At 41.1% G+C, this 23,740-nt stretch overlaps 1 protein-coding gene across 1 annotated transcript in view; it reads left to right on the top strand.

Moving 5' to 3' along the window:
• Positions 1-1,523: 1,523 nt before the first annotated feature.
• STK17A (serine/threonine kinase 17a) overlaps positions 1,524-23,740 on the top strand; it is a 44,870-nt gene continuing 22,653 nt past the window's right edge. Inside the window, exons 1-2 of the mRNA XM_001095883.5 lie at positions 1,524-1,863; positions 13,990-14,202. Coding sequence (XP_001095883.4) covers positions 1,658-1,863; positions 13,990-14,202 — 419 coding nt within the window. The 5' untranslated portion in view covers positions 1,524-1,657. The remainder of the gene's footprint in view (positions 1,864-13,989; positions 14,203-23,740) is intronic.

Raw genomic sequence — 23,740 nt, 5'->3', positions numbered from 1 at the left:
GTCTTTGCTGGGAGAGGAATTTTTTAACTTTTGCCAACTTTTCTGTTTTTTCTTAGTGAGAATGTTGATCACAAATAAACTAATATTATCAGTGCCAGAAGCAAAACTCCGAGACAGTTTGAGCAGAGCAGTGGCACGATTTGGTTTCGATTTTTTTTTTTTTTTTTTTTTTTTGAGACGGAGTCTCGCTCTGTTGCCCAGGCTGGAGTGCAGTGGCGCCATCTCGGCTCACTGCAAGCTCCGCTTCCCGGGTTCACGCCATTCTCCCGCCTCAGCCTCCCGAGTAGCTGGGACTACAGGCGCCCGCCATCACGCCCGGCTAATTTTTTGTATTTTTAGTAGAGACGGGGTTTCACCGTGTTAACCAGGGTGGTCTCGATCTCCTGACCTCATGATCCGCCTGCCTTGGCCTCCCTAAGTGGTGGGATTACAGGCGTGAGCCACCGCGCCCGGCCTGGTTTCGATTTTTAAAAGATCACTCTCATTGCCTTGAAAATGAACTATGCGGCATTAGGGAGGAAGAAGGATGGAAGCAGGTGGTCCAGTTAGTAAACTATCACAGTAATCCAGATAAGAGATAACGGTGGCTCAGGCCATGGTGGTAAGGTGGAAATAGAGAGAAATGATCAAATGCCGCATTGACAAACTGCAGATGGGCATGAGAGAGGAGTCAATGCTCATCCCAAGATTTTTGGCCTGAAGAGTTAGAAGGAAGGAGATGAAGAAAACTGAGACGGGGAAAGCTGGGTAGGAGTGCATTCATGAAGACCAATCAGGAACTCACTTTTGTGTATGTTAAGCCTGAGATGCTAATTTGACATCTAAGTGGAGATGCCAAATGCATAGTTGAATACACCATTCTGAAGTTCAGGAAATATTTGAAAGCTAGAGATACAAATTCTGTAGTCATGAGCATATAGATGGTAATTAAAGTCGTAAGACTGGATGAGAAGACCTCTAAAGTAAATATAGGGACGACTACAGACGATATAATAGTGTCTATTTCAAAGGGCTGGCGTGCAGGGTTAATAATATTTATACAACTCCTGCCTCCAGACCCCTCCCCCAGTGTACGGAGATCAGGGTCTCATCACCCCTTCCCACCACGTGAAGTCCCGCTTACAGCTCAAATGCCTTTTATTAACCGAAGGTCAGCTTTTGTGACTCAGATGCTCAACAGGTGCACAACTCTGCTAACGCAGTAGGCAGTCCTGGCCAAAGGGTGGTGCTGTGAGTCGCCTCCAGCCTCCGGGCCGTCCTGAAAGCTGCACCTTCTCCCCCCGAGCTGCAGAGGGCGCGCGTGAGGCATCGGGCGCTCAGGACCCCGCAGGAGCTCAGCGAGGGGGCGGGGCAGCCACGGAGTGAGGCTTGGACGGGGAGGGGCGGGGTTAGGTGCGGGGCGGACGTGGGGTGGGGTTGGCCGGGGCCAAAAGCAGGGCGCAGGGCAGGCGCGGGATGGTCACGGGGCGGGGCCAGGCGCGGGGCCATGGGCGGGGCCGAGCTGCCGGTAGCCTGCCTGCCGCAGTCCGAGCGCCGCGCTGGGGAGAGCGGGTGTTTGAAGGCTCCGCGGACCGGCACTAGGAGCCGGGGGCGGGTCCGTGACCCTCCGGCTTCTCAGAGCGAACAGGCGGCCAGGAAAGAAGCGGGCCTGAACACCATGATCCCTCTGGAGAAGCCGGGCAGCGGCAGCTCCTCCCCAGCCGCCACCTCAGGCTCGGGCCGGGCCGGCCGGGGTCTGAGCGTGCCGTGCCGGCCGCCGCCGCCGCCACAGGCCCGCGGGCTGCTGACAGAGATCCGCGCCGCGGTGCGCACCGAGCCCTTCCAGGACAGCTACAGCCTGTGCCCGGGCCGGGAGCTGGGCAGGTGAGGACGGGCGGGGCCCGGCGCGGAACCTTTCCGGACGCGCGGGGCGGGACGCTGGCGCCGATAAGCGCCGGGGCCCCGGCGGCGAGCCTGAGGTGGCGTTGCTGCTGCCGATAACGCGCTTTGTGACTTGGCACGAACTTGGGTGCTGACGGCGAGTAGGGCAGCCGAGTCGCACCAGCGCCTCCCCACCCCCACCACGCGCCGCGCCCAGCGAGCGAGTGATGGTAACTCGATGGCGGTCCCGGAGGCGCGGACACTTTCCTCTCCTCAGCCCTTTGGTTCTCTGTGGCGTTTCGAATGGCGATTTAACGAGAGAAGGTGCGGACCGCGCTCTGCTTTTCACCCCGAGCAGCGGGTCTGAAAACCAGAGGTCTGTGGAGCCGGCTTTGCTTTTTTCCTTCAACTCTTGCGACTTTCTTGGTCTCTCTGTGTGGTTTTAATAAAATACAGCATCCGTTGTGACAGCTTCCTTTGCACCGGTGCTCTGTTACCTTGTGTCGGTCTTCTGCTGAATTCATTTTCGTTTTCTTGGTTGGTTTTGTGCCTTTTTAGTTCTAAAATATTTAGGTCCCTTTGCCTCGAGTTAGATTGGTTTCTTTCGTAGGCGCTTGGCCCTTTTCTCGCTCTTTTTACTTTGCTGGGAACCGATTCTTCCCTTCTCCCCTCACCCTACCCTAGCCCACCGTTTTTTTTTGTGGGAATAGGGAGAGCTTGTCTCCGAAGTTGCAAGTGCAGGCTATTCGGATGCTTTACATTTTGCATGCTGAAGAGGGGTGATCGAGTGATTTTTGTGGGATTTGGGGACTCTTCCTTGAGAACAGCTTGGGGAAGTTGTTAAATTCTCTGGCTTTGGGGGCAGACTTGAGTTCATATTCGTGCCCTGGTTGCTGTGTTTTCCTCTGGAGGGGTTAGACTCCCCAGCCTCACTTTCCTCATCCGTAAAATCAGTATAATGATGACACTACCTACCTCAGAGGTGTCCTGAAGATGCCATGCCTGTCAAGCGCATACCACTGGGCTTGCCACATGGCGTTCAGTAAATGTTCTCATTATTGCCAGCATTTGTCATGGTTGCAAAATAGCACCATGTTGTAATGGGAAAGGGCCTGACAGTTGGAACAGCCTTCAGCTGGGGTCTTGAAAAGGCAAACAATGTAACATTGGTTGTAATGTTAAAAACACACTGCCTTACACATATTAAGGTAACTTTTGGAAATAGTTTTTGGGGGGGGCGGGGTAGGGAGTGTGGAATCCTACCTTAACAAAGTCTTACTTATTCCTAAATGTTAACAAAAGGAAAAATACCTTTCAGGAGCAAGATTTACTTCACTGCTAGGCCCTAGTTGACTGGATCTGTGCATACTTTAATTGTGACAAAAGGTGAAGGGAACTATGACTTAGCTGTGTATTCTAATTTGTCGACATTCCAAACATTCTGAAGTAACCCATATTACCCGAAAGAAGGAAAACTGGACGGGCACAGTGGCTCACGCCCGTAATCCCAGCATTTTGGGAGACTCAGGCGAATGGATCACCTGAGGTCAGGAGTTCGAGACCAGCCTGGCCAATGTGGTGAAACCCCGTCTCTGCTAGAAATACAAAAATTAGCTGGGCGTGGTGGTACATACCTTTTCTTACATAAATTTCTTTACAAAAGGAGTAGGTCATAAAGCAGCATAACAATGCAATTATTAGATAAATACTTGATATAAGAGCCTGGAACTGAAAAATAAAATTAAATCTATTCTTTTCCTTGTGGCACCCTTTTTTATCGCATAGCAGTTTAATGCAGTGCTTAAGAATATTGGCTTTGGAGTCAGACAGTGTGAGATTGAATCTTGGCTCTTACTAGTTATGTGGACTTGAGTGCATTACCTAACCGCTTATTGCCTCATAGGGTTGGTGAGAGAATTAAGTAAAACACATAGCCTTAAGGCTGTGCTTAGCTTAAGGGAAGCACTCAGTAAATGTAATTCATAGTGTAATTCAATAAACGTTATTATTTTAAATGTAACCAAAAAAGAAAACCTGCACAATCTCAAAATTTGCCTCTATTTCTGTCAAAAGTAATGAAGTCTCAGGAAGTGAAAGTTCTGTTTGTGCTATAAGCAGTCCTTATTTAAGGTTTATAAATTTTGCCTGTATTTATGGTTTTAACATATAGTTAAGTGTGTTTTTGCTTGATCTTTGATAAGGTAGAAAACTTATTTTTCCAACTATTAACTCTGGTTGCATTTCTGATATAACTCTAATTAATCTCATTCTGATAAAGAACTTGCAGAATACTCGTTTATATTTTAATAATGTGGGAAGAAAAACAGATTTTTTTTTTTCATTTTATTCTGTGGCCTTTCATTTAGTAAAATGCAGAAGGGGTGTGAAGAGTTAACTGTTCAAACAAATAGATCTTTTTCAGGTGCTACTGTGTTATCACAGATCTAAAATTTTCAATGAGATCACTGTTCAAAGAGAATTTTTTCAATGGTCAACATTGATTCCAGAGTAATGACAGGATGTGATGTTGATCGTTTTAAGAAATGTCACATTCTTTCATGTCTCCAGTAAAGTCCATAGCAGCATAAGTAAGAGTAAATATATGATGTAAAACATTGTTTTATTACTTGGAGCTTGACTGGTTATTCCTAAGGCTTGTTACTTTTCTTTGAGTCAGGATGTATGCCAGTGTAAACCATATTGACGATTTCCTTACTGGGGCACACAAGAGAAATGACCTTGGGTTCTGAGAATTTTTTCACATTGATTTCCCTTGAGTTTATTGATAATATAGGAACAGAAAGATGTTTCTAGGAACTTAAAGATACACCAATTTCATATCAAATGATTTGCCTTACATTTGTTTTCATTATCTAGTCCTCAACTGTAATGTTTTTAATATACTCATAAATTTTTTCTTAAAAAAAAAAAAAAGCCAAAAGAACACTTTAAAAATATCAATGCATGCTAATAGTTGGATTTTCCTAAGGCAAAAAATTACAAATACAAGTTCCCATCTGAAACAGGTACTTTATAAGTGTGCAGGCTTTACAGTTTTGCAAGTGCTTTCACATGCATTATCTCATTGATTCTCACCACAAGGCTGTTTGGAAAGTCCCATTTTTCAGATGAGAAAACAAAGACAGAGTTTAAGTCTTGTGAGAGATAACAGAGCTGGGACTCCTGACTTTGAAATCATTCTCATTACACCACACATATTTTTCAAAGAATAATCTGTAGTCATATCTTACGACTAAAGCAATTTCATATCATTCTAATGAAAGGATATGTTAATGAGTTTGACGTTGGAACAAACATGGTCAAGCTTCAGTGTCATATAGTTAAGTCACCACTGAGGCCTTGAAGTAAATTAGGGATGTCCTATCTCCTTCCCCTCAGAGCAGTAGGGGTAACAGGGACAAGAAAGGATTTTTTTTTTCAGAGAATAAGAATATTCAAACTGAAAGGGGACTCTGGGTGGGTATTTTGGGGACTGTGTATCCTTACCTAGATTTATGGCTGTAGGTAATAGCTTCAGTTTTTGTATCTGACAACAACTTAAGCATGTGTCATAAGTTATTTTTTAAGAAATAAAGACCTGGCCGGGCGCGGTGGCTCAAGCCTGTAATCCCAGCACTTTGGGAGGCTGAGACGGGCGGATCACGAGGTCAGGAGATCGAGACCATCCTGGCTAACCCAGTGAAACCCCGTCTCTACTAAAAATACAAAAAATTAGCCGCGCGTGGTGGCGGGCGCCTGTAGTCCCAGCTACTCGGGAGGCTGAGGCAGGAGAATGGCGGGAACCCGGGAAGCGGAGCTTGCAGTGAGCGGAGATCGCGCCACTGCACTCCAGCCTGGGTGACAACGTGAGACTCCGTCTCAAAAAAAAAAAAAAGAAATAAAGACCTTTATTAAGTAATATCCATGCAGAAATTGCTTTAACAGAGATGTTATTTAAGATTTGACAACTCGTCATTAGTTTGAAGAATTTTATTTACAAACAATTTTGGATAATCTGATACTTTGGATGGATAAAAGAAAATTGGCCATATTTGTGGTTCAACAATAAAGTTGCTTGGAAAGTATGGCTTCTGCTCTCAGACAGGTACTTTAAGTCAGTCAGCTGTTCAATTTTGAAAAGTTCATGCTTAAAATGTTAAATTAATTTAAAATACATAAATTTAAGAATTTGAATTTTAGTCTCTTCATAAAACTATAGATGACACAGTTTTATAAAATCTGATTATTGAACCAAATGCATTAGAAAACTAAGTAGCTATAGTCATTGAGTCACCTCTTCAGGTAAGTAAGAAGTTAACTAGATTTCTTGAGAGAATTTATACATTATGTAGACTAAATAGCTCACCCCCAGAACTCCTGTTCTATGATTTTTTTAAAAATTATCATTGGTTATATCATAGATCTGAAATTAATGCCAAAATCAATAAAAATAGCCACTGATTACTGATCATTTGCTGAATGCTACACACTTTAAAGATGCAGTTTTGTATAGTCTTCACTGCCCTGTATGGTAAAGTGCCATTGATCTTATTTTACAGATGAGGAATCCCAGGATCCAAAGGATTAATAAATTGCCGAGTATTACACAGGTATTAGCCAGAATTTAAAACCAAGTTTGACTTGTAAAGCCCTGCCTTTTCTTATCACGCATGCTAATGTCTTATTTGAATGGACTCACTGATTTTTACGCCTAGGGTCTTTTCCTTGATCCTTTCAGCGGTAAGGAAGACAAAATCCATTCTAGGTGTTTCTTGAATGGAACTTCTTTACCTTTAAGACATCACTCGGCTGGGCGTCGTGGCTCACACCTGTAATCCCAGCACTTTAGGAGGCCAAGGTGGGTGGATCACTTGAGGTCAGAAGCTTGAGAGCAGCCTGGCCAACATGGTGAAACCTCATCTCTACTAAAAATACAAAATTAGCCGGGCACGCACCTGTAGTCCCAGCTACTTGGGAGGCTGAGGTCGGAGAATTGCCTGAACTTGAGAGGCAGAGATGATGCCACTGCACTCCAGCCTAGGTGACAGAGCGGGACTCTGTCTCAAAAAAAGAAAAAAGACATCACCCCAGTGTAATTAGGCAAATACTGTACTTATGTATCAAGTACATAAAGGCGCACTACCATAGGCTCTGGAAGCTATTCCCAATGTAACAGATCGATCACTGTCCCCTTATAGGCAAGATGATATGCCACTGGAAGGTCTTATGGGGGAAATAACATTTCAGTTGGGCTGTAAAGAATGGGTGGAATTTCAGTAGTAGTTACCATTGTCAGTAAAACACCAAGTCAGAGCGGTAGAAAAATTCAGTGAAGAGAGAATGGCAAATAGTCCAGTATATTAAATGTCATGAGGTTAAGTTGCCATAAAACCTTTATTTAACAAAATAATAAGAGCAATATATATACTAGGTGTGCTGATATATTTGCACACCTGCCATGTGCAGGGCCCTATGGAGATAAAAAGATGAATAATAAGTGAGGTCCCTGAAACTCACAATCCAACTGGGAGACATAGTACAACAAGTTGTAATATGTAAGATTGACATAAATATGATAAAGGTATAAGCAAAGCACTTCAACCTAGAATAAAACAGGACCTTGGACATTATTTTACTTACCCTCTGTACTGCTCAAATTAGCATGTGTGTTTTCTGATGTTTACCTGAATGTTATATATTCTATTATCTCTTCACCTTTGCCTATAATCCAACACTTGAATTTATATTTGGAATCCCTTCAATAAATGGGATTCTCTTTACCAAAAAAGGCAGCTCAAACTTCTGTCCAACTATAACTCGTACCACATTACACAGTACTATAACTGGTACCACATTTACATAGTACCTATATTAAAAATCTGAAAGTCATCCGTGACTTTCACCTTTCCCTTCTCCTTCATCTCTGCCTACAACTCACACCTGCCAGGGAGTGCTAATAAATCTTGACTTTAAGTGTCTTTTAAACGTTTTCTGTCTTCCCAGTCCATACTGCTGGTACTTGAGTGCAGGCCTACTGCTTTGAATTATTTTATTGGCCTGTTTCTAGTTATCACTGGCAATCTACTCTTCATAACACTATTAGAATTATCTGTTTTGTTTTGTTTTATTTGAGACAGGGTCTCATTCTGTTGCACAGGCCAGAGTACAGTGGCATGATCTCGGCAGCCTAGTTGTCCCAGGCTCAAGTGATCCTCCCATCCCAGCCTCTCAAGTGCCAGGACCACAGGTGCACACAACCATGCCCGTCTAATTTTCGTATTCTTTGTAGAGACAAGGTTTCACCATGTTGCCCAGGCTGGTCTTGAACTTCTGGGCTCAAGCAATCCGCCTACCTCAGCCTCCGAAAGTGCTAGTATTACAGGCATGAGCCGCCGTGCCCAGCCAGAATTATCTTTTTTAAACAGTTATTTTCAGTATTCTAATAGGTTCCAATTTTAAGCCTGATGAAGCCCAAACTCCTTAGCAAACATACCTACCTAAAGATACCCCCTGTCTCCCTAAGCACTGTTTTTAGGCACTGATAATGCAAAGTTCTTAAGGAGCTTGGACTGGTGGGTCTCAATCAAATGTCACCTCCTCTTGTTATAATTGTTTATGTATCTTACCTTTCCCACCTCTCTGGAATATGTTTTCAATGAGTAGTTCTGAAATGTATTCATTTCTGATATTTATCCCAAAATATTTAATGAAAACCTAAGTTCCCAGTTTTGTACCTATTAGTGAAATGTAGATGTTTTTGAAATGAAAAAATAAACCTGAAAAGCATGGCAACTGTATATTCTAGGAAGAAGTTTGGCTTTTGAGTCAACAAAAAAAGTAGATGTGCAGCAAACATGCCCTTCGGACCTCATCAGCCCCAAGTCAGTTATATATAACCATGGCCCCTAATGTCAGAGAAACATCATTTTTAAAATGTTTTGTAGAGGACTCAATAACCTAAAGTTAAAGGTTGAGGTATAGTCACAATTTTTACCATAAAGTCATGGTAAAATATGCATGTTGGAACCCTTTTGAGGTATGGAATTTAGGGAACTCTGTCAATGTAATTCTGAGCATATACACTGGGACTTTGCAGCTTGAATACTGAATCTCATGTTTTCTTTATACAATGTGGCTGTGTAGAACAGCTCCAAGAAATCTGTTGTTATCTCCTCTGACTCTTTGAATGGTTTGAAGGGTCCCATTCCCATTGCACCAGTCATTTAGAGATGAAGGCATGCATGCTTCCTCAAATCATTGCGAGCTGCTGTCATGATGTCAGTTTCAGTGGTATGTGGTGTTAGAATGATGGAAGAGTTTTATTCAGCATAGGATAGAGCAGGGTTCAGCAAACTACAGCCAACCACCTATTTTTGAAAGGGTAGAGCAGGGTTCAGCAAACTACAGCCAGCCACCTATTTTTGAAAGGCTCACAAGCTGTTTTTACATTTTTTATGTGTTACATTTTTTAATAGTTAAAAAAATTAGAATAAGAGTAATATTTTAATAACGTGAAAATCTTATGAAATTCAAATTTCGGCGTAAAAGTTTCATTGGAAGCCAAAGACACCCATTCATTTACCTTTCTTGTATGGCTGCTTTTGTTCTACAACAGTGTACTTGAGTCATTGCCGCAGAGACCCTCTGGTCCACAAAGCCAAAAAGAGTTACCATCCTGTTTGCCCTTTACAGAAAAGTTTGCTGACCCCAGTATAGTACAGGATATGATGGAAAGAAAATAATAAATCTAGAACTGTGAGGAATGTTTCCAGAAGAACAGAGGTGGTGTCAGAGTAGTCACTGATATGAAAAGAGAGCCGTGGGAACTGCATTCTGGCACCTAAAGGAATGGGTGAGGAGCATGAGCAGCAGATGAGTAAGTATGGGGAAGAGGCCCCAGAATTTAGCAATGGCTGTTCCGTAACAGGGCTCCCAGAGTTCACAGGTTAGCAATGTGTGTGAGTCCGTGTTTAATTTGCCCTGTTAAATTCTAGCTTCTAGATTTTGATCTTTCGTTCTAGACTACTGATACAATTTTGAGTTCCAATTCTGTTTGCTGAATTAGCTGTCTTCCCATTCGGTCCTTAAAAATATACTTTCAGGCTATGTAATAAGTAGTTTTTTACTTACTGCACAGTACTTTATTGCTTTGAATGTCAGATGTGGCAACAGTAAACATTTGTATGTGTGATATGTGTTTGAGGGCCGTTCTACTGAGTCATTTCTAATTTACCAGGAACATGTTTGCTGCCAATTATATGTTGAGGCTTCATTTCAGACGAATTTTTTACAAATTAAACTTTTCTCTTAACTTCAGACATGTAGGTATGAAAATATCAAATTATTAATAATTGTTTTCTTTCTCAAAGGAATTAAGAGATCATTGGGAACCTTTTAAAACTTGATGGAGATGTTAGCCTAATGATTTTGTGGGATAAAATGAAAGGTATTAGTCTTTGAGGAATTCATTTATAGTTACTCTCTCCAATATCTGTAGAAGTCTTTCATATTTCTGTGAACAAAAGAACTTTGATCTGAATAAGGGTGCTATTAGGTACGTTGTTTCCAAACTGAACAGCCATAGGCCTTTGCCTAAGGATTTGTCATTCCACATTTATATTACTAATGATAAAAACATGGAAGAAATGAAAATTATATTTGCAGTTAACAATCGCTGGGAAGGAAGAATTACTACTCAAAATTATGTCAGTAGTCTAGAATGCTGGCTCAAAGCCTAGAAGTTAGAATTTAACAGGGCAGGCCAGGGACGGTGGCTCACACCTATAATCCCAGTATTTTAGGAGGCCAAGGTGAGTGGATCACTTGAGGTCAGGAGTTCGAGACCAGCCTGGCCAACATGGCAAAACCCCATCTCTACTAAAAAAAATAAAAATAAAAAAATTAGCTGGGCATGGTGGCATGCGCTTGTAATTCCAGCTATTTGGGAGGCTGAGGGATGAGAATTGCTTGAACCGGGGAGGTGGAGGTTGCAGTGAGCTGAGATCGTGCCACTGCACTCCAGCCTGGGCAATAGAATGAGACTGTGTCTCAAAAACAACAACAAAAAAGAATTTAACAGGGCAATTAAAGCCTTGCACTTAATTTTTTAGAAAGCTTTTTTTAAAAAATAGATTTATGGGTACAAGTGCATTTGTGTCACATGGATGTATTGGGTCATGGTGAAGTCTGGGCTTTTAGTGTGCTCATCACCTAAATAGTATACATTGTACCCAATAGGTAGTATTTAATTCCTCACCCCCTTCCCACTCTCTCACCTTTTGGTCTGTTTTCCACTCCGTATGCCTGTCTGTCCATTTAGTTCCCTCTTAAAAGTAAAAACAGGCAGTTTTTTACTTCCTGCTTGAGTCATCTCACTTAGGATAATGACATCCAGTTCCATCCACGTTACTGCAGAAGACATTATTTTTATGGATGTGTATTAGTCCATGATACATACACACACCATATTTTTAGTCCAGTCATGCACTGATGGACACAGGTTGATACCTTTGCTATTGTGAATAGGGCTGTGATAAACGTATGAGTACAGGTGTCTTTTTCATATAATTTCTTTTCCTTTGGGTAGATACCCCGTAATGGGATAGTCAAGTCAGATGGTAGTTCTTTGAGAAATCTCCAAACTACTTTCCATAGTGGCTGAACTAATTTATATTTCCACCAACAGTGTATAAGCCTTTTTCTTTGTATGTTCGCCAGCGTTTGTTTTTTTTGACCTTTTACTAACAGCCATTCCAACTGGTATAAAGCAGTACCTCATTGTGGTTTTAATTTGCATTTCTTTGATGATTAGTGATCTTGAACATTTTTTCATGTTTGTTTGCTGCTTGTATGTCATCTTTTGAAAAAAATGTCTGTTCATGTCCTTTGCCCACTTTTTAATGGGGTTGGTTTTTTTCTTGTTTTTTGAGTTCCTTGTAGATTCTGGATCTCAACCGGTTTTGGAGGCATAGTTTGCAAATATTTTTTCCCATTCTGTAGGTTGTCTATTCATGCTGTTGATTATTCCTAATTTTTTAGCAATCATTTTTGAAATGTAGTATGAGGATACTGACTTGACAAAAATTCAAGGTGGAAAAAATCTAGGTAGTTTATCAGCCCAATTTGAAATATGAAAAACATGTCAAGTTTTTTTAACAAGCAATCTTAGGTTGTATTGTCCCAAGAGCAACAAAAGTAATAATGATGTAATGCTTTGATTGATTATACCTGGATTAGTTGCTTCAGATTTGGTTAGCACATTTTCTGATGAGCCATAATAGGAAGTGAACCTTATGGGGAGGTGGGCATGGTGGCACGCGCCTGTAATCCCAGCTATACAAGAGGCTGAGGTGGGATGATCACTTGAGCCCGTAAGTCCAAGGCTGCAGTGAGCTATGATGGTGCTACTGCACTCCAGCCTGGGCAACAGAGTGAGACCCTATCTGATAAAGGAAGAAAAAAAAAAAAAAACCCTATGGTGATGAGGATTTATTGCAAATTGGGAAAGGGAAGAGGGAATGGCAGCTAACAGATGGTGTTTGCTGTGTTCACTATCTGATAGACTGCCATGTGGAAAAGAGTGTGAGGTCTGGTCTGTACTGCTCAGCAAAGGACCCTAACTGTAGCCCTTCAGCTGAAGTCAGGTTTAGTCTTGTAGTGAAGACCTTATTATAATAACATGTACCCAGTAGTGGAAAAGATTACCTCACAGTCTGAAATAAGACATTGGCATTTGGCGTTAGGTAAAATATTATATGATTTCTAAGTTGTCTTTCAACCTAAGGATTCAGTGGATGTTTATGGGTGATGACTATCACAGCTTAATGATGTTTGTGTGATTAATAATATTTTATTGAGCACTTACTGTGTGGCAAGTACCATGCTAAGCAATTGAAATATATTATTTAATTCTCACAACCCTGTGAAGTAGATGCCATTTATGTCTCTATTATACAGATTAGAAAAATGAGACTTAGGGCATGGAGGCTCATGCCTTTAATCCTAGCAGGATCACTTGAGGCTGGGAGTTCAATACTAGCCTGAGCAACATAGAGAGACCTGGTCTCTTTAAAAAAAAAAAAAGAAGAAGAAGAAGAAAAGAAAAATGAAACTAAAAGAGGTTAAATAAACCGCCTAAGGTTACTGTCAAGTGCCACTTACAGGGTTCAAGGCCACATAGGTTTAATTCTAGAGCTCATACCTTTAATCAGTATGCTATACTGAGTCCCTGGTTTACCTGCTTATTAGTGTAATGACAAATAGTAATGCATCAAGATAACACTTTGTTATATCTGTCTTTGTGAGAAAATACAACATTTCTAGCTGATGCTCTAGTTAAAATGATATATGAGTGAGATCCTTACCTTTAGAAAGTGATAGTGCTCTTTAGAGTCAGTTAATGCAGTGAAATTCATCGCATTAGGGATTCTGGTGACCAATTTCTCTTAAAAAAATCAAATGGCTTCCCCCCACCCCCCGCCCCCAGAGACAGAGTCTTACTCTGTCACCCAGGTTGGACATGATCTTGTCTCGCTGCAACCTCTACCTCCCAGGTTCAAGCGATTCCCATGCCTCAGCCTCCTGAGTAGCTGGATTACAGGCATAGCATTACCATGCCTGGCTAATTTTTGTATTTTTAGTAGAGGCAGAGTTTCATCATGTGCTAATTTTTGTATTATTAGTAGAGATGGGGTTTCGCCATGTGGGCCAGGTTGGTCCAGAACTCCAGACCTCACGTGAGCCACCTGCTTCAGCCTCCCAAAATGCTGAGATTACAAAGGTGACCCACCATGCCTGGCCTCAAATGGCTTTTTTAAAGACTTAAATCATTTTGTGTACAAATGTGCCAAAAATTAAGTTATGTGTAACTCTGCAAAAAATATGGACTTTAATATTTGTTATTCTTTATTTAGAAAATGAATTGTGCAGATTTATACATTTTGTTTTATTTGATAAATCCATAAATCTATAGATGTAGCCTATATAAATCTCTAAGTGATATTTCTACTTTTGTGATTGTATATGAGCTAAATTTGAATATCTACCAATGGTTATTTGGAAATTTCGTTGAAATCTTCCATCTGTGGAAAGTTGTCAACTTTAACAGTGAATGTTTTTGTTTAATTCTAGGGGGAAATTTGCAGTGGTGAGGAAATGTATAAAGAAAGATTCTGGGATAGAATTTGCTGCAAAGTTCATGAGAAAAAGAAGAAAAGGCCAAGATTGTCGGATGGAAATAATTCATGAAATTGCTGTACTTGAACTAGCACAGGACAATCCTTGGGTCATTAATTTACATGAAGTTTATGAGACTGCATCAGAAATGATCTTAGTTCTGGAATAGTAAGTATTGTCTTTCTTAGATTAAGTTTGTTTGGTAGTCTACACTTCCTTTATGGGATACCACTCATCTGTGATAATGTTGCCAGGCCTGGTTCTCTGGAAATCTCAGAATTTTCTAGATCATCTTCAAGTGTTCCTCTTATTTATTTAACATGTTCCAAATTTGCAAGGATGCATGTATATTAGCTTTTTTATTTTCATTCTTTAATGAAATTCTTCTCATAATAGGATAAAAGGTTATCTTATGATTTTATTAGAGGCACTCTTAACGAAGTAATACCAAACTAATATTACAATAAAAGGCATTTTATAATCCTTACATGTTCTTATAGTCTGAGTTAATCTCCTTTTAGAAACAGTAGTCTTGATTCTTACTATGTTTTCAATTTAAGTAGGTAGATACAGCACAGAAAACAGCTTTGAAAAACGAAGGACTGTTCTTTCTCCTTAAGAAATCGTGGTTTCAGGCCAGGCACGGTGGCTCATGCCTGTAATCACAGCACTTTGGGAGGCCGAGGCAGGAGGATCACCTGAGGTCAAGAGTTCAAGACCAGTCTGGCCAACATGGTGAAACCCAGTCTCTACTACAAATACAAAAAAATTAGCCTGGCGTGGTGGCATGTGCCTGTAATCCCAGCTACTCAGGAGGCTGAGGCAGGGGAATTGCTTGGACCAGGGAGGTGGAGGTTGCAGTGAGCTGAGATTGCGCCACTGCACTCCAACCTGGGTGACAAAGCGCGAGACTCCATCTCATAAAATAAAAGGCCTTAATACTCATGCCTATAATCCCAGCACTTTGGGAGGCCAAGGCAGGAAGGATTACTTGAGCCCAGGAGTTTGAGACCAGCGTGAGCAACATAACAAGACCCTGTCTCTTTTAAAAAATAATTAATTTAAAAAAGAAAACAAAAAAGACTTAATACATCAATAAATCCAAACAAAATGAGAAGACAAACTCGGAAAAATACCTCTAATATTCATCTAGCCAAAGCAGTTAAAGTTGCTTGAATATATAACCAGGTCTTACAAATACACACAAACACATGAACCTCCCAGTTTGAAAAGGGCTTGGCCCATAATCCCAAAAGATGCAATCCTAAATGTTGAAATTCCAAAAAATCAAAAACCCTAAGGTCTAAAATCTCAAAAATCACAATCCCAAAAGATCAAAATCCTGAAAATATAATTATGGAAAAAATAATCCTAAAAAATTCTCTAAAAGACATTTATTTGGTCAGGTGCAGCAACCTCCACCTCATGGGTTGAAGCGATTCTCATGCCTCAGCCCCCACAGGTAGCAGGGATTACAGGCGTCCATCTCCACGCCTGGCTAATCTTTTGTATTTTTTGTTAGAGATGGGGTTTCACCGTGTTGATCAGGCTGGTCTCAAACTCCTGACCTCAGATGATCCACCCGTCTCAGCCTCCCAAAGTGCTGGGATTATAGTCGTGAGCCCAGTCAAATCCCAGCACTTTGGGCAGCTGAAGTGGGAGGATTTCTTGAGCCCAGGAGTTGGAGACCACCCTGGGCAACATAGCGAAACCCTGTCTCTATAAAAAATACAAAAATTAACTGGGTGTGGTGGTGCACTCCTGTAATCCCAGCTACTTGGGAGGCGGAGGTGGTAGGATCACCTGAGCCCAAGAGGTCAAGACTATATTGAGTTGAGATAGTGCCACTGCACTCCAGCCTGAGTAACAGAGTGAGTCCCTATCTCAAAAAACAAAAAAAATTTTATTTACATTTTAAAAGGGGATTGATTTAGGAAACATAAAAATAACTATGTATACCATAAATTGTCCAATTATGTTAATTAAAAATAAAATTTTAATACATGACATTTCATGGCCACTTTATTTACATGCTAAAACAGACAGTAATAACATACGTTTTTACAGACATAACACTCAGATATACTAACAGTCACACAAATGTAACAGTTATGAGCCAGATAAACCATATTTATAAAAGAAGTAGTTCAGCCGGGCGCAGTGGCTCACGCCCCAGCACTTTGGGAGGCCAAGGCAGGTGGATCACGAGGTCAGGAGATCGAGACTTTCCTGGCTAATACGGTGAAACGCTGTCTCTACTAAATATTCAAAAAATTAGCTGGATGTGGTGGAGGGCGCCTATAGTCCCATCTACTCGGGAGGCTGAGGCAGGAGAATGGCGTGAACCTGGGAGGTGAAGCTTGCAGTGAGCAGAGATCGCGCCACTGCACTCCAGCTTGGGTGACAGAGGGAGACTCCATCTCAAAAAAAAAAAAAAAATTCTAAAAGTGAAATATATAAACGTATATCTCCATAGTTGATAATTCTGTACACTTAAATTGATAATTGTGGTCATCTGAAATACCACGACAAGCAACCTAAGTCTTTTGACAAAATTGATTGAAAATCTCAATGTGTCATCACCATATATGCAGTTGCCCAAAGAGCCAAGATCTCAAGAAATTTTTTTCACAAATGCAGATGTACAAAAAGGACATATCTTCATTTATTAATAAAGTTTCAATGTTTTTGTTGTTCTTTTTTGGTTTTTTTTTTTGTTGAGACAGAGTCTCCCTCTGTCACCCAGGCTGGAGTGCAGTGGCATGATCTTGGCTCACTGCAACCTCCACCTCCCAGTTCAAGCAATTCTCCTGTGTCAGCCTCCTGAGTAACAGGGATTACAGGTGCACACTACCATGCCTGGCTAGTTTTTTGGTAATTTTAGTAGAGACAGGGTGTCACCATGTTGGCCAGGCTGGTCTCAAACTCCTGACCTCAGGTGATCCACCTGCCTTGGCCTCCCAATGCTGGGATTACAGGCATCAGCCACCAGGCCTGGCCTCAGTGTTTTTACATACACAAAATCAACATTGTGATAATATATTTTGATGGAGTCAAATTTGCAAAATATTCATAAAATGAATTAACTCTCCTCAAAATTTCACCCAGTTCATACCTCCAGTATTGAAAATTATGCGAAGATGAAATGCATAGCATAGTGAATTGGTGCTATATGTGAAGGGGCAGATGTTGTACATGATTGAATAATTTGGCAGGGGAGAGTTCTTTTTTACCTGCGTTTTCATTTCTATAATCTTTGAAACACCTGCTGCACTTGTATTTGGACAGTGGTTGTGATCTACAAATTTTGTAAGTATGTGTTGTCCACCGGAAAACCTGGTTATTGCTCAGCCATTGCAATTCAATTATTTTCTGCTTTCAAAGCACCGATAATAATTAGCTTTTAAACCGTTAGGTATCATTGTATGCTTAACTTAATCACACCCTTTTTTGAAGGAACAATTTCACAGATCTCTTCCATTGTATTGTAAGGAATACAGTGAGAAGGAATGATATTGGACTTCCCCAGGACCAAATCTCTATTATTTAATAGTTAACCTTCTCCAGAGAGACAGAACCAATAGGATATGTGAATAAATACGAGAAGGAACTTATTAGGAAACTAGCTCATGTGCTTATGGTGACTGAGAAGTTTCACAACAGGCCTGCAAGCTGGATACCTTGGGATGCTGGTAACATGGCTTAGTCCAATTGCAAAGGCCTCAGAACCAGGGAAACCAATCATTACCTTTCAATCCAGGCCAAAAGCCTCAGAACCCCAGGGAGTGGGAGTATAGGGAGCAGGGGTGGTCAGGTGTAAATCCTGACATTTAAAGGCTGGAGTTCTGATGTCCACGGCAGCAAGAGAAAAATTGGTCCCAGCTCTCAGAGAGAGACCAGCTTGTTTTCTATATTTCTTCTCTCTAATTAGATGGTGCCTGCCAACATTGAAGACATATCTTTCCTACCTAGTCCACTCAGACTCACACGCTAATCTCTGGAAGCACCCTCACAGACACACCCGAAATAATATCCTGGATTTCTAGGTATTCCTTAATCCAGTCAAGTCAACAACTGAAATTAAGACCATAAATCCACCCCTTGTCAGTTTGGCATCCATAATGCATCTCCTTTAAACTGTACTTAATTTCCAAATAAAGACAGCAACAAGGTAATAGTTCCACCTAACAGGATGCACCTACCGTGATGCACCTAGCCTCATACAACTGAAAACACAGTGGAAGTCCCTTCCCTAAATCCCCTCCCTCCCTAGAATTCAGTTTTCATGATTTCAACAGTCGAAATTTTAATTGTTCAAGATTGTGATTTGGGGATTTTAGACTTTAAGGACTTTTTTATCTTTCAGGATTTTGATCTTTTGGGATTTTGACATTCTGGATCATGGCATCTGAGATTGTGTCTTTCAGGATTATGATCAGCTCTGGTTTTAAAAAAATGAACAAATGATATGAAATTTTCACACATGCAAATGTAAATTACCTATATACACATGAAAATATTTTTATTTTTATAATGTAAATTTTAAAATAGGTTGTGAATTTCCACCTATCAGACTGGCAATGATTATAAACAAAAGTGATATTCATTAATTGAGCCATTTTAGTATAACTTTTCTGGGGTACAGTCTGAAGTATGTATCAAAAGCCTTAAAAAAATATGTTTTAACCCAGCAATTTTACTTAAAGTTTTTTTTAATAGTACATAATGGGGTCTCACTATGCTGACCAGGCTTATCTCAAACTCCTGGCCTCAAGCAATCCTCCTGCCTCAGCCTCCCAAAATGCTGGGATTATAAGCATGAGCCACCATACATGGCCTAATTTTAGTTTTATTAATTTTTTCACAAGGAAATATTAGGCAGTTTTGCAAAGATATGTTACCAAAATGTTCCTTATGGCATTCTCTATGTAGCAAAAAGGTAGAAATAGTCTAAATGTTTGTTAGAAAAAAGGTTGGTTAAATAAGTGATGTCACAAAATGGATTACTGGGCAGTCATTAAGAAGCTAAGGTAAATATATTTCAAAGATTTAAAATATTAAGTTTAAAAAAGAGCATGTTACAAAATAATGTGTATGGCATTATGTTGTTTTTATTTAAAAGTTTATAGAGGGTGAAGTCTGGATGGCTAAAATATTAAGCGTGTTACTCTTGATAGTGTAATTCAAAAGTATGGTGTTCATATATTTTAATTCAATAATTTCACTTGTAGGAATCCCTTCTAGAGAAATAATACGAACATGAGAAGCACAAAAGTGCTTGTCACAATGCATTTCTAATTTATGATAGTAGAAATACCCAAAAATGGCAGAATGGTTAAAAGTTTTTTTAAAAAAATAAGTTTAGGAATCTCATATGGAAGCCCACTGCTTACCAAGGATTTGTTTTTTTCTGTTTATTACAGAGGGGATTAAGGTAGAATTGGAAATTGATCCAGAAAAGACCACCTGAAATATTCTGTCTCCAAAATCTCCTCCTTCTTGCAAAACCTGCTCTTCAGCCTTTCATCCTGGGACCCTTTTCAGTTCTTCCAGTCTTCACCCGGCTCCTGACTTTTTTCTTCCCTTTTCTTCCCTTCTCCTCTTTGGTAGTTAATTTAACTTCTCTCTTACCAGCACCTACATTATTTCCCTCTTCCTCTTGGTCATCCTCTGCAACTCATTTGCCCATTTTAAACCCAGAATGCATGCTGTGTGTCCCTCCTCCTGTGCTGCCACACATTCTTGGAAGGACTTGGATCGTTTTTCATCTACTTAGTACAAGTGTAAGAGTTCCATCTTCAGCTAGGCTCATGGTATAGCTTAGCAAGTCTGTACCTAATCTCTTACGTCCTTTTAACACCCCTACCCCCTGAGCTAATCAATATCTTTACCACACTTACTGTGTCACCTACTTCCCACCTCTCATGAGATACTTAGCCTTTTCTCCCCCATATGGAGAAATCAAGGCCATCAGACACACTCCCCAAGCATCCCTCCCCCCTTCCTCTAATATCTGTCTTTGTTGCTCTCATGCCCGTCCCTGCTGTTCGATGGAAGAGATTCAGCTAATCATTTCCAAGACTGAAACCCTTATTTAAGTTCTTTAATTCTCATCCTTCCTTTTCTAGGACCTGTGTTTCGTTTTTTTGTAAATTATGTAACCTCTTCTAGAGTTTCAGATCCTCCTCCCATGGTGGTTCTTTTCCCTTTGTCTTCTAATATTTCAGTCTCCTCTATGCTAAAATTCCTTCCTCAGCTTTGACTCTTACGTCTTGCCTTTCTCTTTTCCTTACTGCTATACTTCTTAAAAGAATAGGCTGAATTTACAGCATTCCTCACCTTACAGTTTTGTTCTACTTCATTGATCCACTCATCTGTTCATGGGCCAATACTCCATTCACTTTTTAATCTAATGCCATCTGCTCTTCTGATACTTTGATGAGGTCACCAGTCCTGTGTGCCAAAATTAGTCTCCTCGTTTTAGTATTCATTCCAGTTCTTGCTCTCTTTAAACACTTGATATTATCCTTTCTTTCTTGAAATCATGTTCTTCCTTGGCTTTCACAGCCCTATTTTTTAAAAATCTCCTCCTCCTCTCAGAACCTTTTATCCTTTTCTACTATATAAATGTAAGTGTTCCCCACAGTTCCATCAGCGTTACTGATGTCATATATTTATGTTTTATACATTTACCCTGGATGATAAAATCTATTTTTGTGACTTCAGCTATCATTTACATGCTGGATATTTCCAAATCTTTGTTTCCAACCTCAGCCCCTTTCTTCTCCTTCACTTATGAAGCTTAGTTTGGCTGGATATGAAATTCTGGGTTGAAAATTCTTTTCTTTAAGAATGTTGAATATTGGCCCCCACTCTCTTCTGGCTTGTAGAGTTTCTGCTGAGAAATCCGCTGTTAGTCTGATGGGCTTCCCTTTGTGGGTAACCCAACCTTTCTCTCTGACTGCCGTTAACATTTTTTTTTTCCCTTCATTTCAACTTTGGTGAATCTGACAATTATGTGTCTTGGAGTTGCTCTTCTCGAGGAGTATCTTTGTATCTTTGTGGCATTCTCTGTATTTCCTGAATTTGAATGTTGGCCTGCCTTGCTAAGTTGGGGAAGTTCTCCTGGATAATATCCTGCAGAGTGTTTTCCAACTTGGTTCCATTCTCCCCGTCACTTTCAGGTACACCAATCAGACATAGATTTGATCTTTTCACATAGTCCCATATTTCTTGGAGGCTTTGTTCGTTTCTTTTTACTCTTTTTTCTCCAAACTTCTCTTCTCACTTCATTTCATTCATTTGATCTTCAGTCACTAATACCCTTTCTTCCAGTTGATCGAATCGGCTACTGAAGCTTGTGCATTCGTCACGTAGTTCTCATGCCATGGTTTTCAGCTCCATCAGGTCATTTAAGGACTTCTCTACACTGGTTATTCTAGTTAGCCATTCGTCTAATCTTTTTTCAAGGTTTTTAGTTTCTTCGCAATGGGTTCGAACTTTCTCCTTTAGCTTGGAGAAGTTTGATCGTCTGAAGCCTTCTTCTCTCAACTCGTCAAAGTCATTCTCCGTCCAGCTTTGTTCCGTTGCTGGTGAGGAGCTGCGTTCCTTTGGAGGGGGAGAGGCACTCTGATTATTAGAATTTTCAGCTTTTCTGCTCTGTTTTTCCCCCATCTTTGTGATTTTATCTACCTTTGGTCTTTGATGATGGTGACGTACAGATGGGGTTTTGGTGTGGATGTCATTTCTGTTTGTTAGTTTTCCTTCTGACAGTCAGGACTCTCAGCTGCAGGTCTGTTGGAGTTTGCTGGAGGTCCACTCCAGACCCTGTTTGCCTGGGTATCAGCAGCGGAGGCTGCAGAACAGCAAATATTGCTGAACAGCAAATGTTGCTGCCTGATCATTCCTCTGGAAGCTTCGTCTCAGAGGGGTATCTGGCTGTGTGAGGTGTCAGTCTGCCCCTTCTTGGGGGCGTGCCTCCCAGTTAGGCTACTCAGGGATCAGGGACCCACTTGAGGAGGCAGTCTGTCCGTTCTCAGATCTCAAACTCCGTGCTGGGAGAGCCACTGCTTTCTTCAGAGCTGTCAGACAGGGACATTTAAGTGTTCAGAGGTTTCTGCTGCCTTTTGTTCGACTATGCCCTGCCCCCAGAGGTGGAGTCTACAGAGGCAGGCAGACCTCCTTGAGCTGCGGTGGGCTCCACCCAGTTTGAGCTTCCTGGCAGCTTTGTTTACCTACTCAAGCCTTAGCAATGGCAGTCACCCCTCCCCCAGCCTCGCTGCCATCTTGCAGTTTGATCTTAGACTGCTGTGCTAGCAATGAGCGAGGCTCCATGAGCGTGGGACCTTCCAATCCCGGCATGGGATATAATCTGCTGGTGTGCTGCTTGCTAAGACCATTGGAAAAGTGCAGTATTAGGGTAGGAGTGACCTGATTTTCCAGGTGCTGTCTGTCACAGCTTCCCTTGGCTAGGAAAGGGAATTCCCGGACCCCTCGCGCTTCCTGGGTGAAGCGATGCCTCGCGCTGCTTTGGCTCACGCTCGGTAGGCTGCACTCACTGTTGACAAGCCCCAGTGAGATGAACCCAGTACCTCAGTTAGAAATGCAGAAATCACCTGTCTTTTGCGTTGCTCACACTGGGAGCTGTAGACTGGAGCTGTTCCTATTCGGCCATCTTGGAGTGTCGCTCTCTCGCCCAGTCTCCTCAGCCCCTTTCTTAAGCTCCAGCTGCCTGTTGCGTATACATGTGTCCAACTGCAGATCATTATTAGTCAATATATCAGTATCAGTGCAGTCAGTAGCAGTCAATATCAGTACTCCTGCATTACCCTATTAAGGCCTGTTTTTCTTTTGTTTAGTATCCCCATCTGTTTCATTGCTCAAGCTAGAAACCTTGAAGTTATCCTTAATTCCTTTATTCTCTTTAACACTCATGTACAGTATAATGAATTACCAAGTCTTCTACTTAAACCTCTCCAGTAGCTTTTCAGCTGGTCACCCTGGTTTCAATCCTGGGAAATCCCTCCTGCTACTGTTAGATAGGTAATAAAAACAGATTTGGTGATATTATTCCCTTGCTTAGAAACTTTTGGTGGCTTCTGTTTCTTTGATGATCAGATTTTTTTAGAACAAAAATCAGTATGATTTGGTCAAAAAATTTCATGTTCTACTTTTAGTCTGAAGAGGAAGTCTTAGAGATATGCTCTGGATACTGAGATATCAAAATTCTCAGCCACATCAATATATTGTTGTTATGGAAACAGGCAGGTTATGATCACTGCATCAGTTAATCATTCTTGAAGCACCTGCCATGTGCACTAGATACTAATAGGTACTGATAATATAAAAAGTGAAAAAACATAGCCCCTTATCTCCAGGTGCTAAAAGTCTAGCAAAGGAAATAGATATGGAGGTTGAGCATTCTTAACCTGGAAATGAAATGTCCCAAAGTTTGAAACTTTTGAGCACTAATATGATGCCACAGTAGAAAATTCCACATCTGACCTCATATATTATCCCAGAAAGTTGCTGACCACAGCTGATGAGATCACCTTTACAGGAATTAAGGATGCTAAGGATAGAATAACTATGCTAGGGGCTGGGCTAATGCAGCAGGTGTGCATAAGTGTAAACTCGCTGTGATTCCACATGGTGGCTGAGAGTGGCACCTTCACTTTCTGATGGTTCGGTGTACACAAACTTTGTT

This window comes from Macaca mulatta, chromosome 3, assembly GCF_049350105.2.
Source record: "Macaca mulatta isolate MMU2019108-1 chromosome 3, T2T-MMU8v2.0, whole genome shotgun sequence".
NCBI classification, from domain to species: domain Eukaryota; kingdom Metazoa; phylum Chordata; class Mammalia; order Primates; family Cercopithecidae; genus Macaca; species Macaca mulatta.
The sequence above is the reverse complement of the archived record's forward strand: the minus strand, read 5'-3'. Positions and strand labels throughout refer to the sequence as shown.